Source organism: Phaethon aethereus, assembly GCF_964289735.1.
Source record: "Phaethon aethereus genome assembly, chromosome: 1".
Taxonomy (NCBI): Eukaryota; Metazoa; Chordata; class Aves; order Phaethontiformes; family Phaethontidae; genus Phaethon; species Phaethon aethereus.
The window spans coordinates 77,340,949-77,358,252 of record NC_138575.1 but is presented as its reverse complement, the minus strand read 5'-3'; the positions used below and the strand labels follow the sequence as shown (position 1 = coordinate 77,358,252).

The 17,304-nt window shown below is 38.1% G+C and overlaps 1 protein-coding gene across 1 annotated transcript; it reads left to right on the top strand.

Annotated features, from left to right (window-relative positions):
* Positions 1-2,214: 2,214 nt before the first annotated feature.
* Positions 2,215-16,987, top strand: TTLL1 (TTL family tubulin polyglutamylase complex subunit L1; the record flags this gene model as incomplete). Its single annotated transcript, XM_082009899.1, has 9 exons — positions 2,215-2,327; positions 4,109-4,317; positions 6,892-7,072; positions 8,118-8,252; positions 8,421-8,529; positions 11,825-11,968; positions 13,724-13,810; positions 14,990-15,153; positions 16,683-16,987. 9 exons carry the CDS (start codon positions 2,215-2,217, stop codon positions 16,810-16,812), a joined length of 1,272 nt encoding a protein of 423 aa, XP_081866025.1. The 3' UTR covers positions 16,813-16,987.
* Between the last annotated feature and the right edge of the window lie 317 nt (positions 16,988-17,304).

The window sequence follows — 17,304 nt, the reverse complement described above, 5'->3', positions numbered from 1 at the left end:
GGCATGTTTCAACCTGTGTTTCTTTGCCCCCATCTTCATTGGTATTACATTAATGCATGACACAAGACACCGTGTGAACAGGATCTTGCCGAATGGTGCTTGTAAAGGGGAGTGCAAGTAGGTGAGTGCCTGCTGGTGTTAGAAAAGCTTCAGCCTACCCTTCAGAGCAGTAGCAAGTGTCGGTGCTGGGCTTGTCCTCACTCCTTCAGTGCATTTGTTGTGTGTTTCCACCTTGCTAGGCTTGGCTGTCTTTCTCAAACCAAAAGGCAAGGGTGTAACACAGTATGTCAGAGGATGGGCAAATTAACTTGAGCCCCCCCTCCCGCGCTGAGCAAGGCAGACGTCAATAGGCTGGAGCAAGTTGAGCAGAGTGTTATGAAGATGGTCAGGGGGCTGAAGCACTTGTCTGGTGAGGAGAAGCTCAGGCAACTGTGTTACTTCAGCCTGGCGAAGAGGTGTCTCTGGGGTCACCTAATAGCAGCCTGCCTGTACCTACAAGGAGGTTATCAAGAAGATGGAGCCAGGCTTTTTAGTGTGGTGAAGGGGGGAAAGATGAGAGGCAACAGGTATAAGCTGAAAGAAAAGAGGCTCAAAATACATGGCAAAACATATGGAGAAAAACTTTTCCTCACGAGGACAGTCAAGCAGTGAGACAAGATGCCCAGCGAAGCTGTGCTAGCTCCATCTTTGGAGATTTTCAAAACATGCCTGGATGTCATGGTTTAACCCCAGCCAGCAACTAAGCACCATGCAGCCACTTGCTCACTACCCGCCCCCCCCAGTAGGATGGGGGTGAGAATCAGAACAGTAAAAGTGAAAAAACTCGTGGGTTGAGAGACAGTTTAATCAGTAAAGCAAAAGCCGCGCACGCAAGCAAAGCAAGGAATTAATTCACCACTTCCCATCGGCAGGCAGGTGTTCAGCCATCTCTAGGAAAGCAGGGCTCCATCACGCACAACGGTTGCTTAGGAAGACAAATGCCATAACTCTGAAGTCCCCCCCTTCCTTCCTCCTCTCCCCAGCTTTATATACTGAGCATGATGTTGTATGGTATGGAATGTTCCTTTGAGCAGTTTGGATCTTCAGCTGTCCTGGCTGTGTCCCCTCCCAGCTTCCCGTGCACCCCCAGCCCTACTTGCTGTCAGGCCAGCATGAGAAGTTGAACAGTCCTTGACTACTTAGCAACAACTAAAGCCATCAGTATGTTATCCACATTATTTTCATCCCAAATCCAAAACATAGCCTCATACTAGCTTCTGTGAAGAAAATTAACTCTATCCCAGCTGAAACCAGGACACTGGACAAAGCTCTGAGTAACCTGGTCTGACCTCATAGCTAACCCTGCTTTGAGTTGGAGGCTGGACTAGAGACCTCGTGAGCGCACTTCTGACCGGAATGATTGTGTGGTCTTAACAGAAGTAAAAGGCTGGTGTGGACAAGTGAGCAGTCCAATGTAGAAAGTGACACCTAGGTGTCATGAGTTGAAATGCAGCTTATAAGGACTTTTAACAATCTTAGGTTTGGGGAAATCCTGCTGTCAAGGGTTTAATGATGTCAGTTTATCGCTCCCTCCCACGCCCCTCCCAGCTGGAGCAGAAGGCAAAATCATGGCTGCATGAAATACAGAGAAGGCAACACAAAGTTGGTAACATTACTTTGGCTCCCTTCCTGGCAGTATAGCAAGTTGTCATTCTTGATAGAGCATGTAAGGGATTTATTTTGGAATTGTTTTCTTTTTGTCTACAGTCACCAAGTGATCCATATGAATCCTTCTACTTCAAAACAAGCCAACAAAACATACATGCATATGAGTCTGGGTTAGAAATAACAAAATGTGCATGCTCTACACTTGGTTCTGTAAATATTATCCAGTAAGTGTATGGTAGTGATTTCTGTCATTCGTGTATTTAAGGGGGGACATGAGTTGTGTGCCCATTCATAAAAGTTGGATTGGCTGGAGAGTGTGAGAAATCCTTGTAAGTAGTATCCTTGTTTGTAGTTGTCCAGTTGACCAATGTAGGGGTTCAGTCTGAACCCAAGATGTTATTTTCCTTGATTTTCAAATTAATTTACTTCTTCTATCTTACTTAAGTTAACATGTTTTCTGGATGCCACTTTTCTTCCCCTTTGACTTCCCTGGTTTTTATTCTTCCCTGTTTCAACTTCACATCTTTAAACTTTTCTTTACTAACAGGTTGATTCTGCTTTAGGATAATGGCAGGAAAAGTAAAGTGGGTAACTGACATAGAAAAATCTGTTCTAATAAACAACTTTGAAAAAAGAGGCTGGATTCAGGTGGCAGAAAATGAAGACTGGAATTTTTATTGGTAAGTACGTTGAAATACCAATTTCTAAATTTGTGAAGTATTTTAATTTCTTCTGTTAATACCATTAGTAATATAATAAAATGCATATTTAAAAATAAGTGATGCGCACTCCTAAGAATGTAACATTGTTTTCTTGCTCCTGTAATTTCTTAGGCTATTTCTGGTCAAATCTGTTCAGATTTGCATTGGTAGATTCCTGTATCTGTGCAGGCCTGCTAAAGTCATTGGGGTTCCTCAGGGCAGAACGTCCCATCTGCATGGACCTATTCCCATGCTACTGATCTCATGTATCTTTACAGTTTGCCAGAGGTTTTCTCAGAGAGTGGAAAGTCACTGACCTAGCAAGATATCAATCGCTTCTGGGAATACCAATTGTAAAAAGCCCAGGGGAAAGACTACTCAATGTTGGGTGTTTTTGTTTTTGTTTTGTTTGTTTTGAAATGTGATACCTGATTTTATTCACATTTTTTGTATGCAGTAAGCAGAATTTTTCCTTTACTGTTGGCGGGGATTTGTAGCCTGAGGGGAGTCTTTGAATGTATCTTTTCCCAAAACTTTCTGACAACACAACATAAGCAAAACAATCCAAGAGTACACAGTTCCAATATATGATAAAATATTCTTTTATTGATGTAAAATTGTAAACAGGCTTGCCCTGTTACCAGAGTCTAGGATCCTGTAAAAAAGGCCTCGAGAACTGTACTTTCCTTCTCCTTCGTGATAATGATTTATATGCAGACTAATTATTCAACATTTCAATACTGAGAGTGAATGTGAAATTAAATCAAGATAATGGTGAAAGGAGGAGAGTAAATAATCTAGCTCCTTATTTGGCATTTGTCTAATATAAGACCGTGAAATACTGTCCTGGAATGCAGCAATCTATTAATTGGCAGAAACAATGCTCCTAAAGTAAACCAAACAATTTACATTGTCCCTTTCAAATACGACAGAATGGTGGTCTATGCTGCCAAATGTACCCTTTGTGGACCACTTATGTAAATGGGTAAGAATCTAGTAATCTGCTCATGGTTTTGGAATGCAATTGGGAGTAGCAGTGGGGGAACAGGGCACTCATGGAAACTGTTGTGTGACTGGTTGTTTTGTTTTGTTTTTCTTCCTGAAATGATAATGTAGCAGACTGATGGCTTTCAGGACATATTCTTAAATTACCAATGTGAGACATCATTCTTCGTATCTATAGCCCTGCTCTTCTCTTTTGTGAAAAATGAAGTAGATAACTGATTTGATGACTTTGTCACTGCAGCCCTCTGATCTGGTGTTCACGGGTGTTTTTAGCAAGATCTCTGAATCACTGTTTTCAGTTCATATGCTTCAAGTCCTTTATAATCTAAATAGCAGGTAGTCAGTAGGAAGCTGGTTTTGTGGCTGTTTAAGAGGAAAGCTGAGTTTCCAGAGAGTGAAGTAACAGACTTAGAAAGATGCTTCGGTAGCATTTGGGTGCATATCAGCCATTTTTAGGCCCTGCTGGGAGTTGACCTGACTATCAACAGAGTCCAGTAGGGCCAAGTTGTCATCTCCTTTCCTCACTGTCTGCCCCAATTCAGTAGTAGTATAGGGATCGATAAACTTCCAGCAGTATTTAATTGGTTTTGCTAATAGACGTTCAGGATATGTTGGACTGTCACTGCAGCAAAATATTATAATATAAAGACAAATGAGAGAGAAAAGAAGTGAATATAACAAATAAAAAAAATTCAGCTTTGTCCCCGAGTTGTGTTTCTTGGAAGAAATCATTTGGTATCTGTCTTTGCTTTCAGGATGAGCGTACAAACAATCAGAAATGTTTTCAGTGTGGAAACTGGTTACCGCCTCTCTGATGACCAAATTGTCAATCATTTCCCAAACCACTATGAACTCACCAGAAAAGATTTGATGGTAAAGAATATCAAGCGATATAGAAAAGAACTTGAGAAAGAAGGAAGTCCTCTCGCAGAAAAGGATGAAAATGGGAAATATATTTATTTGGGTATGTGGTTTTCATTATCGGCATGAATCTTTTTTTCCTGTGTGGTCAATAACCTGGAATTGGCCTAGGTTTTCTGTGCATAAAGCACTTAACCTCTGAAGTGTTAGAACATTACAGTGGCTATCTTCAAATGCTCTGTCTGTCCCTGTCAAATAGGCTAAAGTGCTCTTTATCCTAAAATTGTTTGCTGCATTTTGCAAACCTAACAGCCTTCTTTCTCTGTCTTCTCCTTTTCCCTCCCCTCAAATCTGCCATTAGAGCATAGGGAAACACAAGAATAGGGAAAGCGATAAAAACAACAGCGGTGAACATTTCATACAAAATACTACATTTTCAAAGCTTTTCACAAGCCGTGTTTTGAAGGATAATGGCCGATATTTACAAATCGAGAAGAATAAAGGGGATGCCACTCATTCAGGATCTTTGTTGAAATCGGAGACAAAGCAGGAATAAAAGTTTGAATATTTCTGTTTCATTGTCATATTACCATAGCACTAAGGCCCAATTTCTCCACTGTGTGCTTGCTAGTATTCAGCAGTATTCAAGGAGGAGCCCAAGTCCAGTTTGTATGCATGGAAGTTGTACTTAGACTTAGTTTTGTTAGTAGTAAGGTCCTTAAAGAAGCCTGAACTTAACAGGACAGCTTAGCTGAAGCAACATCGGATGAAGTGATAGCGAAATTGTTGTTTTTAAATGTAAGGGTACAGAAATAGATTTGTAACTAGGCCCTTTGTGTTTGCAGGGGGGAGTCTGGGGGAGGGATTGGGTGGGTGGGTTTTTGTTAGTTTGGGGTTTTTTGGTCTGTTTTTTAAAATTACTTTGAAGAGAAAAAATTGTGGGATTAAGCTACTTTGCAATAAGATTAATGGTGAAACCAAAAGGGCTCTGGAACGTCATGAGACACGGTTGGACTTTCTTTAATTCAAAAGAGAAAAAAGATCTGAAAATTTTATACTGGAGCAGAAACTAAAATAAACTTTTGCAGAGACACTCTAGACAGAACAGAATGAACAAACTGTTCAGAGGAGAAATTTGGGGGAAGTTGGAGAACAAGAAATAACCTCTAGAAAATAAAATTAAAAAAACAAAAACCACAAAACAAACAAAAAGCCCTCAAAACCAAACCAGCAATAGACCAGGAATGAGGAGAGTGAAGTAGTTTTGGAGGTCAGAAAGCACTGGAGTGAAACAGAGATGGGTTTATGTTGAGTTGATTTACATCTTGGGAACGTGGAATGAAAGCACTGTTCATCCATGTAAGAAAGAAGCAGTTCTGTATGGATGGAAGTGGGGATAATCTGATAGCAAAGAGCAAGGAATGCTTTACTTCAGATTTCAGTAAGCCTGGTAATACTGATTGTGAGAGCAAGTAAGAATGACTAAAGGGAGTTACATGGAAATAAAAACTACCACATCCAATGGGGAAGCAACATCAACACTGACATTTTTGCATGCTCAAAGGATGATAAGGTGGTTAGCAGAATGGTAACAGCTGACGTAGGAAATTGAGAAAGTTTGATAAAGTTAAGTTGGAATGGTATATAATACTCTCATTTCACAACATGTAAACAGAAGAAGAAAATTGATTCATGTGAATTAAAGTATTAATCTGAAGTTAGCAGCATGCATTGTTTTGCAATTGTTTTATAGAATAGACTCATAGAATAGTTTGGGTTGGAAGGGACCTTTAAAGGTCATCTAATCCAACCCTGCTGCAATGAGCAGGGACATCTTCCACTAGACCAGGTTGCTCAGAGCCCCATCCAACCTGACCTGGAATGTTGCCATGGATGGGCCATCTACCACCTCTCTGGGCAACCTATGCCACTCTTTCACCACCCTCACTGCCAAGAATTTCTTCCTTACATCTAATCTAAATCTGCCCTCTTTTAGTTTAAAATCATTACCCCTTCTGTCACAACAGGCCCTGCTAAAATGTCTGTCTCCTCTTTCTTATAAGCCCCCTTTAAGTACTGGAAGGCTGCAATAAGGTCTTCCCAGAGCCTTCTCTTCTCCAGGCTGAACAACCCCAACTCTCTCAGCCTGTCCTCATAGGAGAGGAGTTCCAACCCTCTGACCTTTTGTGGCCTCCTCTGGACCCGCTCCAACAGGTCCATGTCTTTCCTGTGCTGAGGGCTCCAGAGCTGGACGCAGGACTCCAGGTGAGATCTCATCAGAGCACAGTAGAGGGGCAGAATCCCCTCCCTTAACCTGCTGGCCATGCTGCTTTGGATGCAGCCCAGGATATGGTTGGCCTTCTGGGCTGTGAGTGCACATTGCTGGCTCATGTCCAGCTTCTCATCCCCCAATACCCCCAAGACCTTCTCGGCAGGGCTGCTCTCAATCCCGTCATCCTCCAGCCTGTATTGGTATCGGTGGTTAAAGTTTAAGTAAAAACTACAAACTAGAATTTAAATGAGATAAAAAGCAACATGAGCCTTTATAAAGGTGGATCATGCCAGACTGGAAAAGTGAAAAGACATGAACATTTTTTTTAGCCTGTATGTGCCAATAGCCTTATCAGATATAGTCTCCTTAATTGTGCACCTTTTTTTTTTTTTCTCCCTAACTCAGATTTTGTTCCTGTTACTTTTATGCTTCCTGCTGATTATAATCTCTTTGTTGAAGAATTCAGAAAAAATCCCTCCAGCACTTGGATTATGAAACCTTGTGGCAAAGCTCAAGGAAAAGGAATATTTTTAATCAATAAACTCTCCCAAATTAAAAAATGGTCTCGAGATAGCAAAACATCTTCGTAAGTTCTTAAAACCCAAACCCTTTATTGTACTTCCTATAATCAGGTGAACCACATCAATGTGCTAATTGTCTGATGCATGGGCAAAGTATTCCATTATTATTGCTTTGTCATTATATAGTTAGTTTTGCATTTAATCTCAGTTGTTATCTGATTTCCTCCTTCAAACAGGTTTTAATACAATTTGTTTTTTTTTTTTATGAGGAGGTACAAAGAACTGTTCAATTAACTATTCTTTATAAAAATGCTTTCAATGTTGTTGGGGAAAAAATTGCACAAAAATAAATTGTTCTGCTTCACAGTATTAAATAACAGGAAGGAAGAGAAAAATCTTTCCTTAAGCAATCTTTCCTTTTTAAATTAGTACAAAGGAAGAATGCATTTATATGAAATAAATACATTATCCATTTGGAGCACAAAATATTACACCTCATGTTGGTGATCTACTTCCAAATGGGCGAAACAGGCTAGCAATCTGTTTTTCTCTGACTAGTAAACATTTTGATCACACAAATAATGTTGTTTTTTTCCTGTCATAAAGTGACTGGCTGAGTATCACTTGAGTCTTTCTTTTTTTTGTCTTCTTTTTTTTCTGTTTGGCTTGGAATCTGAAGAATGTCACAATCTGAAGGTTTCATCTTAGCTTTTCACAGTGGTTTGCAATCACACACCAAGCATAAATACAAATATTCTAGGAGTATAAGACCTTGACTAATGAAGGTAATGTAATATATACTCTTTGCTTGTCTGAACCATGCCAAGCTCTATATGCCATTCTGAATGGCTCAGTCAGCTGCTCTGTTAACTTCAAAACTGAGTTTAAATGGTTAATTGATCTTGGTCATCTGTTTAGTATTTTTAACTTTTGGTATATAATGCCTGATGCTAAGTGTGTATTATTAACCACTAATACTTTATACATTGTCTTGGCAAAAGAGGCAAGGTTTCAATCCAAAATTTGCAGACTGCTTCTAAAGAAGAAAAAGATTTATCAGATTGTGTCACTGCAATTGTCATGTTCTGAAACATGATTTGTGTTTTTCAGATTTGTATCTCAGTCTTCCAAAGAAGCCTATGTGATTTCTCTCTATATCAACAATCCATTACTTATTGGTGGAAAGAAATTTGATCTTCGTCTATATGTTTTAGTATCTACATATCGTCCCCTGAGATGTTACATGTAAGGTTGCATATATTTGTATTTTGTTTTGAAAGAATGTTTAATGTAGTCAAAATAATGTTGTGCTTGTTGGGCAAAGAAGTTTAATATGTACATGGTATCCTAGGATGCTCTTTTCCTTATTTCTTATTGGGGTTTAACACATTCTAATGACTTTTTGCATTTAAGGTATAAACTTGGATTTTGCCGGTTTTGCACAGTAAAATATACACCAAGTACAAGTGAATTGGATAACATGTTTGTACATCTTACAAATGTTGCCATTCAGAAACATGGGGTAAGTGTACTGAGTTCTTAGGTGTTTTTTTGTAGCAAGACTGGTTTTCTTAAATTGTCCCAAAAGTTTGGAATAAAAATGTTTCATTTGTCATATTCTTCACCATCTTACAATTAAAATACTTCAACTTGAACTTACAAATAAATAAATTTCAGCAGACTGCAGATCAAAAGTATGCAAGGTAATGAGCTGCAGCTCTGTAATAGACTGTGATATCTTCAGTATTGACTTGCAGTAGTCGAAAGCAGGGTTGGTTTTTTTCAAGTCTCCTGTCACTTAAATGCTAATATGCTCACTTAGCAGTTGATTCTGTGAGCAGTGGAATTAATGAAGTCTGGTTCCTGTGGATTTGTATTTTATAACAGCACTTTAATATCACCTTCCCAATCTCCCCTTCCCCCTCTCTCTCTTCCATGCGGTTAATTCAGCTTTCTTATTTCCAGCACTTATTCATCACAGTACTTTCCAGCTGCTTCTTATGTTTCCCCTCCTGCCCCCACCTTCCTTTTCTGGGTTAGAAAGGGAACATGCAGTTGCGAGCTTGGAGATAAATGTTTGCTGCCTGGCCAGCTGGTGGCTTCCTCTTGAACGGACGAAGATGGAGTTCTGCCTGCAGAACAGTTCTATCCTGTAATTTGCCATTGATATTCATAAAACATGTGGAAACCTGATAGCTTTGACAGGACTCCCCTATGTCAAAATAGGCTGAAATTCACCAGTGGGAGGAAAGGCTAGTGGGTCAGGGGTGACATGAACAGAGGGGCATACAGTATCGCTGCCCAAGCCTTGTTTCTTCAGGGAATCCACTTGATGATGATGACTGTCCCTTTTGCGTTTTTAGCGGATGTCTGTGATTTATAAACCCTGCCTCTGTTACAGTAATTAAAACTCTATTGTTGCACTTCCTAATTTCATAGGTTTTATTTTAAGAGTATGGAAAATAAACGTGTATGTACATACACATACACTCATGCATATATATTCATATGTGTATCTACATACACTCACACACAAGATAGATATACCGCATCTTAAATTGCAACCTTGCATAAACGTGCCTTGTCTGTTACTGTTCTGTAAGATGTGTAGCATAGCAGAACTGTTTTTAGCCGGATATTCCTGTAACAACAATGTGAATTGTAAATGTCACTTACAGTGGTAGTTATAGACCAGGGTAGGTGTCTAAATATGGCATTTATCAGTACTACAGACATTTTCTTGTTCAGGTGCTGACTTGTGAAGTGCTTCAAACACATCATGGCTTGACAGGGCACACTGAGAATTAGTTGTGGTGAAAGCAGATCCCATACAACTTAGAGCATAAATCATGGTGCTGTTGCCAGTAGCAGTGAACAAGTGAGGCATGTGATATGTTGCCTATCCCATTACTATGCACGCTTTCATCTTCTCTACCCGTTAAAGAATGGCTTTCAACATTTCTCCCAAATAAAAGTAGAAATGAAAGCAGTGGTGAGGTCACTTCGAGAGAAGAAAGGACAACAGAAATGGGTATAGTAGCAGCAGCTTAAAAATGTGGAGTCATTACTAAAGTATTTGAAAAACGTTTTAGAAATTCTGAACCACTAATATCTGTTGAGTTTTGCATAAAGTGAGAAAAGTTTGATGTAAAGCCACGCTATCCATCCTATCCGTCCTTCTGTTTTAAACGTGACTGTAACTTTGGAGGCACGTAGGCTGTACAGCTTAGTTTTAGAAGAACCTAATTTGAACTGTCAAGTGATTTATCAAAATTATGATGAAGTCTGGAAAAACTTGTAAAGTTCTAGGTGTTAATCTCTCCTCTAAGCCCTACATGAACCATAGAGTTCCAGTGTGTTTGTAACCTACAAGCTCATGGGTAAACATCCCTAATTTGAAAAAAGCGTACAATTCAGTCTTGGCAGAGGGAAAGGGTAAAATGAAAGAAGGAAGGTAATCAAGTATACCCGCCGTAATGTTTGTGCTGGAAAATACAGTTCTAAGTCATTATTCACTGCATGTGTAATACAAACAAAACAACAGTAATTCTACTTAATTATTTTCAGTTAGTGACCTTCTAAGTAGCCTGCAATATTCTCCTTTGGTTTAATATTTTTAATTAAACAGCTGTGATTGTGTAAAGCTCTAGCCAGTTGCAATCTATTTTGATTTGAGTACTTGTTCTGAAATGCAAAGAGAGTTGAAACTTTGATCTTCGTTCCCTTGCTGGAATCTGGTCTCAAGACATTTTTCCCGTGCAGCAAGTCCTGAGAACCAGGTTTCAGATCTTTATTTGTACAGTCCAGTTTTCCAAATTTACTAAGAGGGGAGCTGTAGAAAAAGCCTAAAAATAAATAGAGACTTCTCTGACCTCATCTTAGAGGACGACAGATTTCGTTCCTCTGACAACTTTTTTTCTGCTCTGTGCTTTCTGTGTTTTGTAAATTAGCAGGAATACAATAATTAATTCTTAGAAATTCTCTGAGGAGAACCTTTATAAAGGGACAAAGCATTTGTTTTGAGGGTTATTCGAGGAATGAATGTGTGTCTTTCCATCAGTAAGAATACCCTCAGTTTGCTTTTGTCTTTCCATTTAAAGAGAATATAGGGCAGAGCCTTGATAGCCTCTGAAAATACAAATATAAGGTAACCTAATTTTTTCCTCCTGTTCTGATTCAGTAGCACCTAGTGTTTTTTCTATATCAAAATACTGAATTAACTGAAAAATTAACCTTTAAAAATAACTCATGTGTCATTTCAGTGTCCTCTTGAATGTAACTGTTGTCAGTAGCACCATTAAGAACATACCATGTTTGCCTTTTTGGAAACAAGTCACATTTTAAATGAATAAACACAGACAAGCACTTTCAAGTGCTGTATTTTAGAACAGCAAACTTCAGTGAAATGTAGCTATCGCTCACTTAATTATTTCTCCCTTAACCCCAGAAGAGAAAAAAAGTTAAATACTTTCTTTTCACATTTTAAAACTTGTGTTTCCCAATCATAAATTATGTTTTACTATGAAACTGTCAAAGTACAGTTGTGGGTTTTTTTCATCTAAGAAAGATTTATTACTTGATTTGCAACGTGCGATACAAACATATACAGCTATAATAAAAGCAGTTGTTTATATAGAGGGCAGTTCAAAGTCAAGCTGAAGTCTTCATAAAGCTGTAAAATAGAGTAAAAGCAACTTGCTGAGTTTGTTTTTAGAGCAATACTTGTATGTAAGTATAAGTGGGCTTTTTGTGTGAATGAAACAAAACTGATGAACAACTTCAAAATCTTGGACTGAACTAATTCCTTAACTCCTCAGGATGATTACAATCATATCCATGGAGGCAAGTGGACAGTGAGTAACTTACGCCTGTATCTGGAGAGCACCCGTGGAAAGGAAGTCACAAACAAATTATTTGATGAAATTCACTGGATAATTGTGCAGTCACTGAAGGCTGTTGCGGTGAGTACTGTTCCTGGAATGCTGCCAGCAATAGCATTATGGCTGCAGGTTTCTTATAACCATGAAAGTGAATTTGCCATCAAAACCCCTAAAATCTATTTCCTGCTTTTTGAGTGATGGTATTGATGCTGATTTCTGCAATTCTCTTATCTCTTGATTTCTCTGAGCTGAGTGAACTTGAATCTTGGGTGAGTGAGATATCTGTGCATATTTGAAGAAGTGAATGAATCTTTTTCCTCAAGGGCTCTGTGAACTATTTAATATGACTTGATACTGCCCTTGTGAATAGTATTAAGCTCTGCCAAGGCGCATGATGTCATTTCAGCAATAGCAACTGTGTCAAAGAAAAAATAGCTCTGGAGGACAATTTATCAAGGAAGACATAAGGGGTTTAGTTCAGCAGAGTTACATAACTTACTTTCAGCTCTTTTATACACGAGTCACGTGGTTATCATGACTTTTATTTAAAAAAAAAAAAGGAAAAAAAAATTAGCGATCAATCCTCTGCTTGAGTGACTTTCTAGTGTTTGGGTAGTGATTACATCAGAGAGTAGGTATCACTCTGTGCATCAGCTGGGGTAACTGAAGAGCTCACTCTCCTGTTCCCAAGTGCATGGTCCTGTCACCTCTTTTGCGTTTGTCCTGGCACCATCGAGAGCTGAATCAGCTCCCTCGCCCAACAGACAATTATTGTCGTGCTTTATTGATGGGTTAGTGTTCTGCCAGTGTAATAAGCTGGATCAACCTCACTGAAGGACCAGATGAACACCAGGAGCAGCAGGAGAAAGAGGGACAAGGTCATGAAGCTAGGATCAGTGGGAGGTGGGGAAGTATGGCTCAACTCAGCCTCTGCAATCATGTTTGAAACCAGATGTGAGAAGAAGAGGGATTTAATCCAAATGTTAGTGGAACTTTAAAAGCAAAGAGAAAAAAGGGTTGAGAATTCTTGAGCATGAAACATTTGGGGCCTCTGTCTTTCTGACAATGGCAAATGTAATGAGAGATACATGTTCCTCCTTCCCCCTCCCTGAAGAACTGAAAAGCTTTCATTATTAGTCTAGGGGAAGACATCTCACTAACCTGATACAAAGGTTTCTTTAAAAGATCTGATGAGATTTGCATAGAAGAAAAGCCTTACCATGCATACTGCAAATGTTTAGCAGATGCTGGAAAAATACCGATCCTCTAGAGGTTGTGCATCCGTCTCTCTTGGCTTTCTGGATCATAGTTGGCTTGAGCCAATTATGATTTTAAAATGTATATGGTAATTGTTTGACCTCAAATTTATGCATAGTTACAGCAGCAGAATAAAATAAATGTCTTTGAATAAGTCTTCTTTTTCTGAAGTTTAAAGAATTCACGATTACATGAAGCTGTGTTATGTAAATTTTAAACCTTCCTGATTTCTCGTGATGTGTGCAGGCTTTAAATATTGTTATTACTTTTGCAAAATATGAAAACACTTATTTTCAAGCTGGAAACATAATGGAGAATTAGTCTAACTCAGTACTTGAGATTAATGCAGTCATTAATATTGAAATATTTATTTCCAGGTTGGAAAAAAAGGACAATCCTGAACTTAGTATTTAGAAAGCTTATGTTAGAGTTACAACACTGAAAACTGTTGTAGAAGATTCATAGCGTAATCACATGTGTTTTCTAGAAAACCAAGTATGTATTCAGGTTACTTAGTAAATTGTTGATTTACTATTTGCAATTGTTGATTGAATACATATTGTTGGCTTTTTTTTTTAGCCTGTAATGAATAATGATAAACACTGCTTTGAATGTTACGGATACGACATTATCATTGATGACAAGCTTAAACCATGGCTAATTGAGGTAAAGTTACATACAATACAGGAGAAAACTTCCTCCTCATTTTGCAGAATAAAACTAACTAGATTTCAATGTAGTCTTTCCTCTTTTGAAACAGTATCTTTTGTTCCTCAGGTAAGTGGATTAAGAAAAATGTTGGAAGGTACAACAGGCCATGTGATGACCAAGCTGGCATGTGCTTTTGTTTCCTATTTGTTTGGTGTTTCTATTTGTTTGTGGCTTTCTGTTTTGTCTTTTAAATCCAGTGCATCCATACTATTGGACTTCAGAGGCAGCCTGAATGGTAGCAGCCCTCTTAAATACTGTATCAGTAGCTGGAAAATTGGCATTGGCTCGATGGAGCATACCATCAAACTTAAGTTTTAAATGCTGCTATGGCCTTATGTTGCAGGTTGGGAGGAAGGAAAAGGGGCACATGTAGGACAATTAGGATATTTGGAAGGTTTGGGTTTTTTTCACATAAATTTCTCTTTAGTGTATTAACTTTGGATCTGTATGTTCAACATAAATTTTGTCTAGCCCTCTTCTTTCTCAATCTAATTGGAAGAGAAAGAACAAAGGTAAATGGACTTTATTTAAAAAACAAACAAACAAACAAAACTGTTTATTGTTCTGATACCAATTCTCCATAATAAATGTAGAACACAAGAGAGATGTTAAATCAGCCCCAGTTTTAATTAAAACAAGATGCAGTGTAGTGCTTTGAATAGAGAGCACATATATATCTCTCCAGCTCACACTGTTCTCAACAGGGAAGAACTCAGATTCTAAGAACATAAACAAAAGCTGTTTACCTAGAAGAAACCCACAGATTCCTGTATATGACAGCTGTTGGAGCAAACCAGGCAAATTGTAAGCACTGAAATTTATGGTTTTGGTATCCATGTAAGCTTAGAAAATTAAACAAAAATCTATGTCTTTTCTGAGTAACCCTGGTAAATCTAGTCTCAACAAAAATCTTCAGGCTGACACTGCAGACACTTAGTGGTATGTTGCTTTTGTTTTTAAGCAAAAAGAAAAATGCCCTATGGGGGATTCCCTCCAGTGTCTGAGGAACTGAAAGATGTGCTTTGAGACGCTGAATCTCTATTTCCCAAATAGTACATATAGTCATCACACATGCTGTTTGGAGAACTATATAGCACTCAAAAAGTTGACGCTGACTTTTTTTTTCTTTTGTAGGTTAATGCTTCCCCTTCTCTTACTTCCAGTACTGCTAATGATCGCATCTTGAAGTATAATCTTATTAATGACACGCTTAACATTGCTGTGCCTAATGGGGAAATTCCAGACTGTAAATGGAATAAGTCTCCACCTAAAGAGGTTCTTGGCAACTATGAAGTCTTGTAAGTTTTATCAATGTTCTATATAAATGAAAATGATTTTCAGTCACCTCACTTTCTTAATGTGTAATGTAGACCACAGAGATAAGGTGAACTTCATTCTGGTGTGAAAAATGGGCACAAAGTACTTCATCTTTTTGGAGTTGCAATAGCAGCACTGGAGGTGGGAGTACGTTAAAGCAGAGTTGCCTCACCTCATCTCCAGAGGGAATGTTACTTGTTTGGTAAGCCCCTGCCTGGATGTTCTGAGCTCCCAGCAGCTCGATTTGAGGGACAGAGGCAAAGAGAGTGTTTGCCTTTTATATGTGTAGACTTTAACTGTATCAAGTGTAATATATAGATGGTAGTTAAATATAAATAATAGCTATTTGATACAAATTTTCTCTCAGTTCATAGAAATGATGCCACTTGACTCCTGTAATTCATGGATGTAATAATAATGAGTTGTCAGATATCTTTTTAAATTCCTGAATCTGTATTGCAAAGGGAGAAATGAAGGAGACTGAGATCTTTCTATCTTTATATTGGAGTGTCTGAAGGATTTATGCAGGATTGATTTGTCTTATGCAGAGGAACACTGATTTAAATACCTTATTGATGATACAGTTTCTTGTATTTTTTTGAGAAAATGTTCAGATAGGTTCTCTAGTACTAGAGGTACAGTTGTTCAGTGTGTCAGGAATGCGGTTATGTACCTAGTCGATCCACTAGTTCATACTGATCTTAATTACTCTTTATATATACTGGTAAAGACAGTTAAATATATGTGTATTGGATGCTTTAAGTTTTAATGAATATTATATACATATGTGTGTGTATATATATGGTAGCTGTGAATACCTATACAATAGTGTAACTAAGTATATATTATGACTGTTCTACAAAATCTTGTAGTATTATCTTTTGATAATTACACTTATGCATCTATAGCCGATTTCTGCTTGGAATTTCCGTAGCAGCTGAGAGGTAAGTATATATTGAGGTTATCTGAGGCCACAGTGGGCTTAGATATTTAAAGAACTACTTGTCACTGTGGTTAAGTATTACAAAATACATGTCATCAAATGCATTTAATTTAAGCATGCTGTTGTGTGTTCACCTCATTCTTTCCCTACTCACCCTCTGATGCAAGAGTGGAGTTTTTTAACACTGCAGCTAACAATCCTCTGTTTGAAGCAATAGCTTAAGACTTTATTAAAACTGCCAGCAATCTGATGTTCCTGCTTAACCACAGACCAATGTAGTAAGGAGAAATAGAGAAGTACGTGTGAAATTTCACAAGCATAAAATTTCACAAACTCAGGAGTATAACCAAAGCTGCCAGATGATTTGTTCTGTTCAAAAAGTAGCTGAAGATATTTCAGTTGATCTGTACTGTAACATCATATGGTAATATGTTTCCTGTATCAAACTATGCAGCTGTAAACCTATGTGTAGAACAGCCTGTATTAAATTAGTGCTAGATATTAACCCACTCTTGTTTGCATAGTGAATAGCAGGACAAGGCATTGAACAGGTTCTCTTATTTTCAGATATGATGAAGAGATGGCGCAAAGTGATGGGCCTGATCGTGACTTGCGAAGTCGTTCTGGGCAATTCACTGGAGTAAAAGGAAATCGTGCGAGAGATTCAGGAAAGCCTGTACTAACCACCTGGAAGTGATAACAGAAAAAGCAGCTGCACTCTTGGTAGGAAGACATCATGAACAAAAATGCAGTTTTTGAACAGATTCCTCTATTTTGCTGCATTGCATGTGAGAAATATTGGAAGAGGACAATACTTTTCTTTGAAAAGAAGTGAAACAAACACTGTAAAAACAGGAACTGTACTAGACATACACCGACTTGATGACTATTACAATAATATATATATAATATGTATGTATATATATTTTTATGTATATACATATATGTACACATATATATGTATATACACACTTTGTATAAACACATATTCTCTCAGTAATGATTAAGAACTTCATAAAGATGACAACTCAAAATATCCATTCTGAAAGAAACCCCTTGCTGTTCTGGATATAATTTTCTTATAGTAGTCTGTCCCTAACTCCCTATAATAAATGAGGTGTGGATTCCATAAAAGGGTGGTAGTGGTGAGTGTTAATATTGTCACAATGATGGTTCAGATTCTTACTAG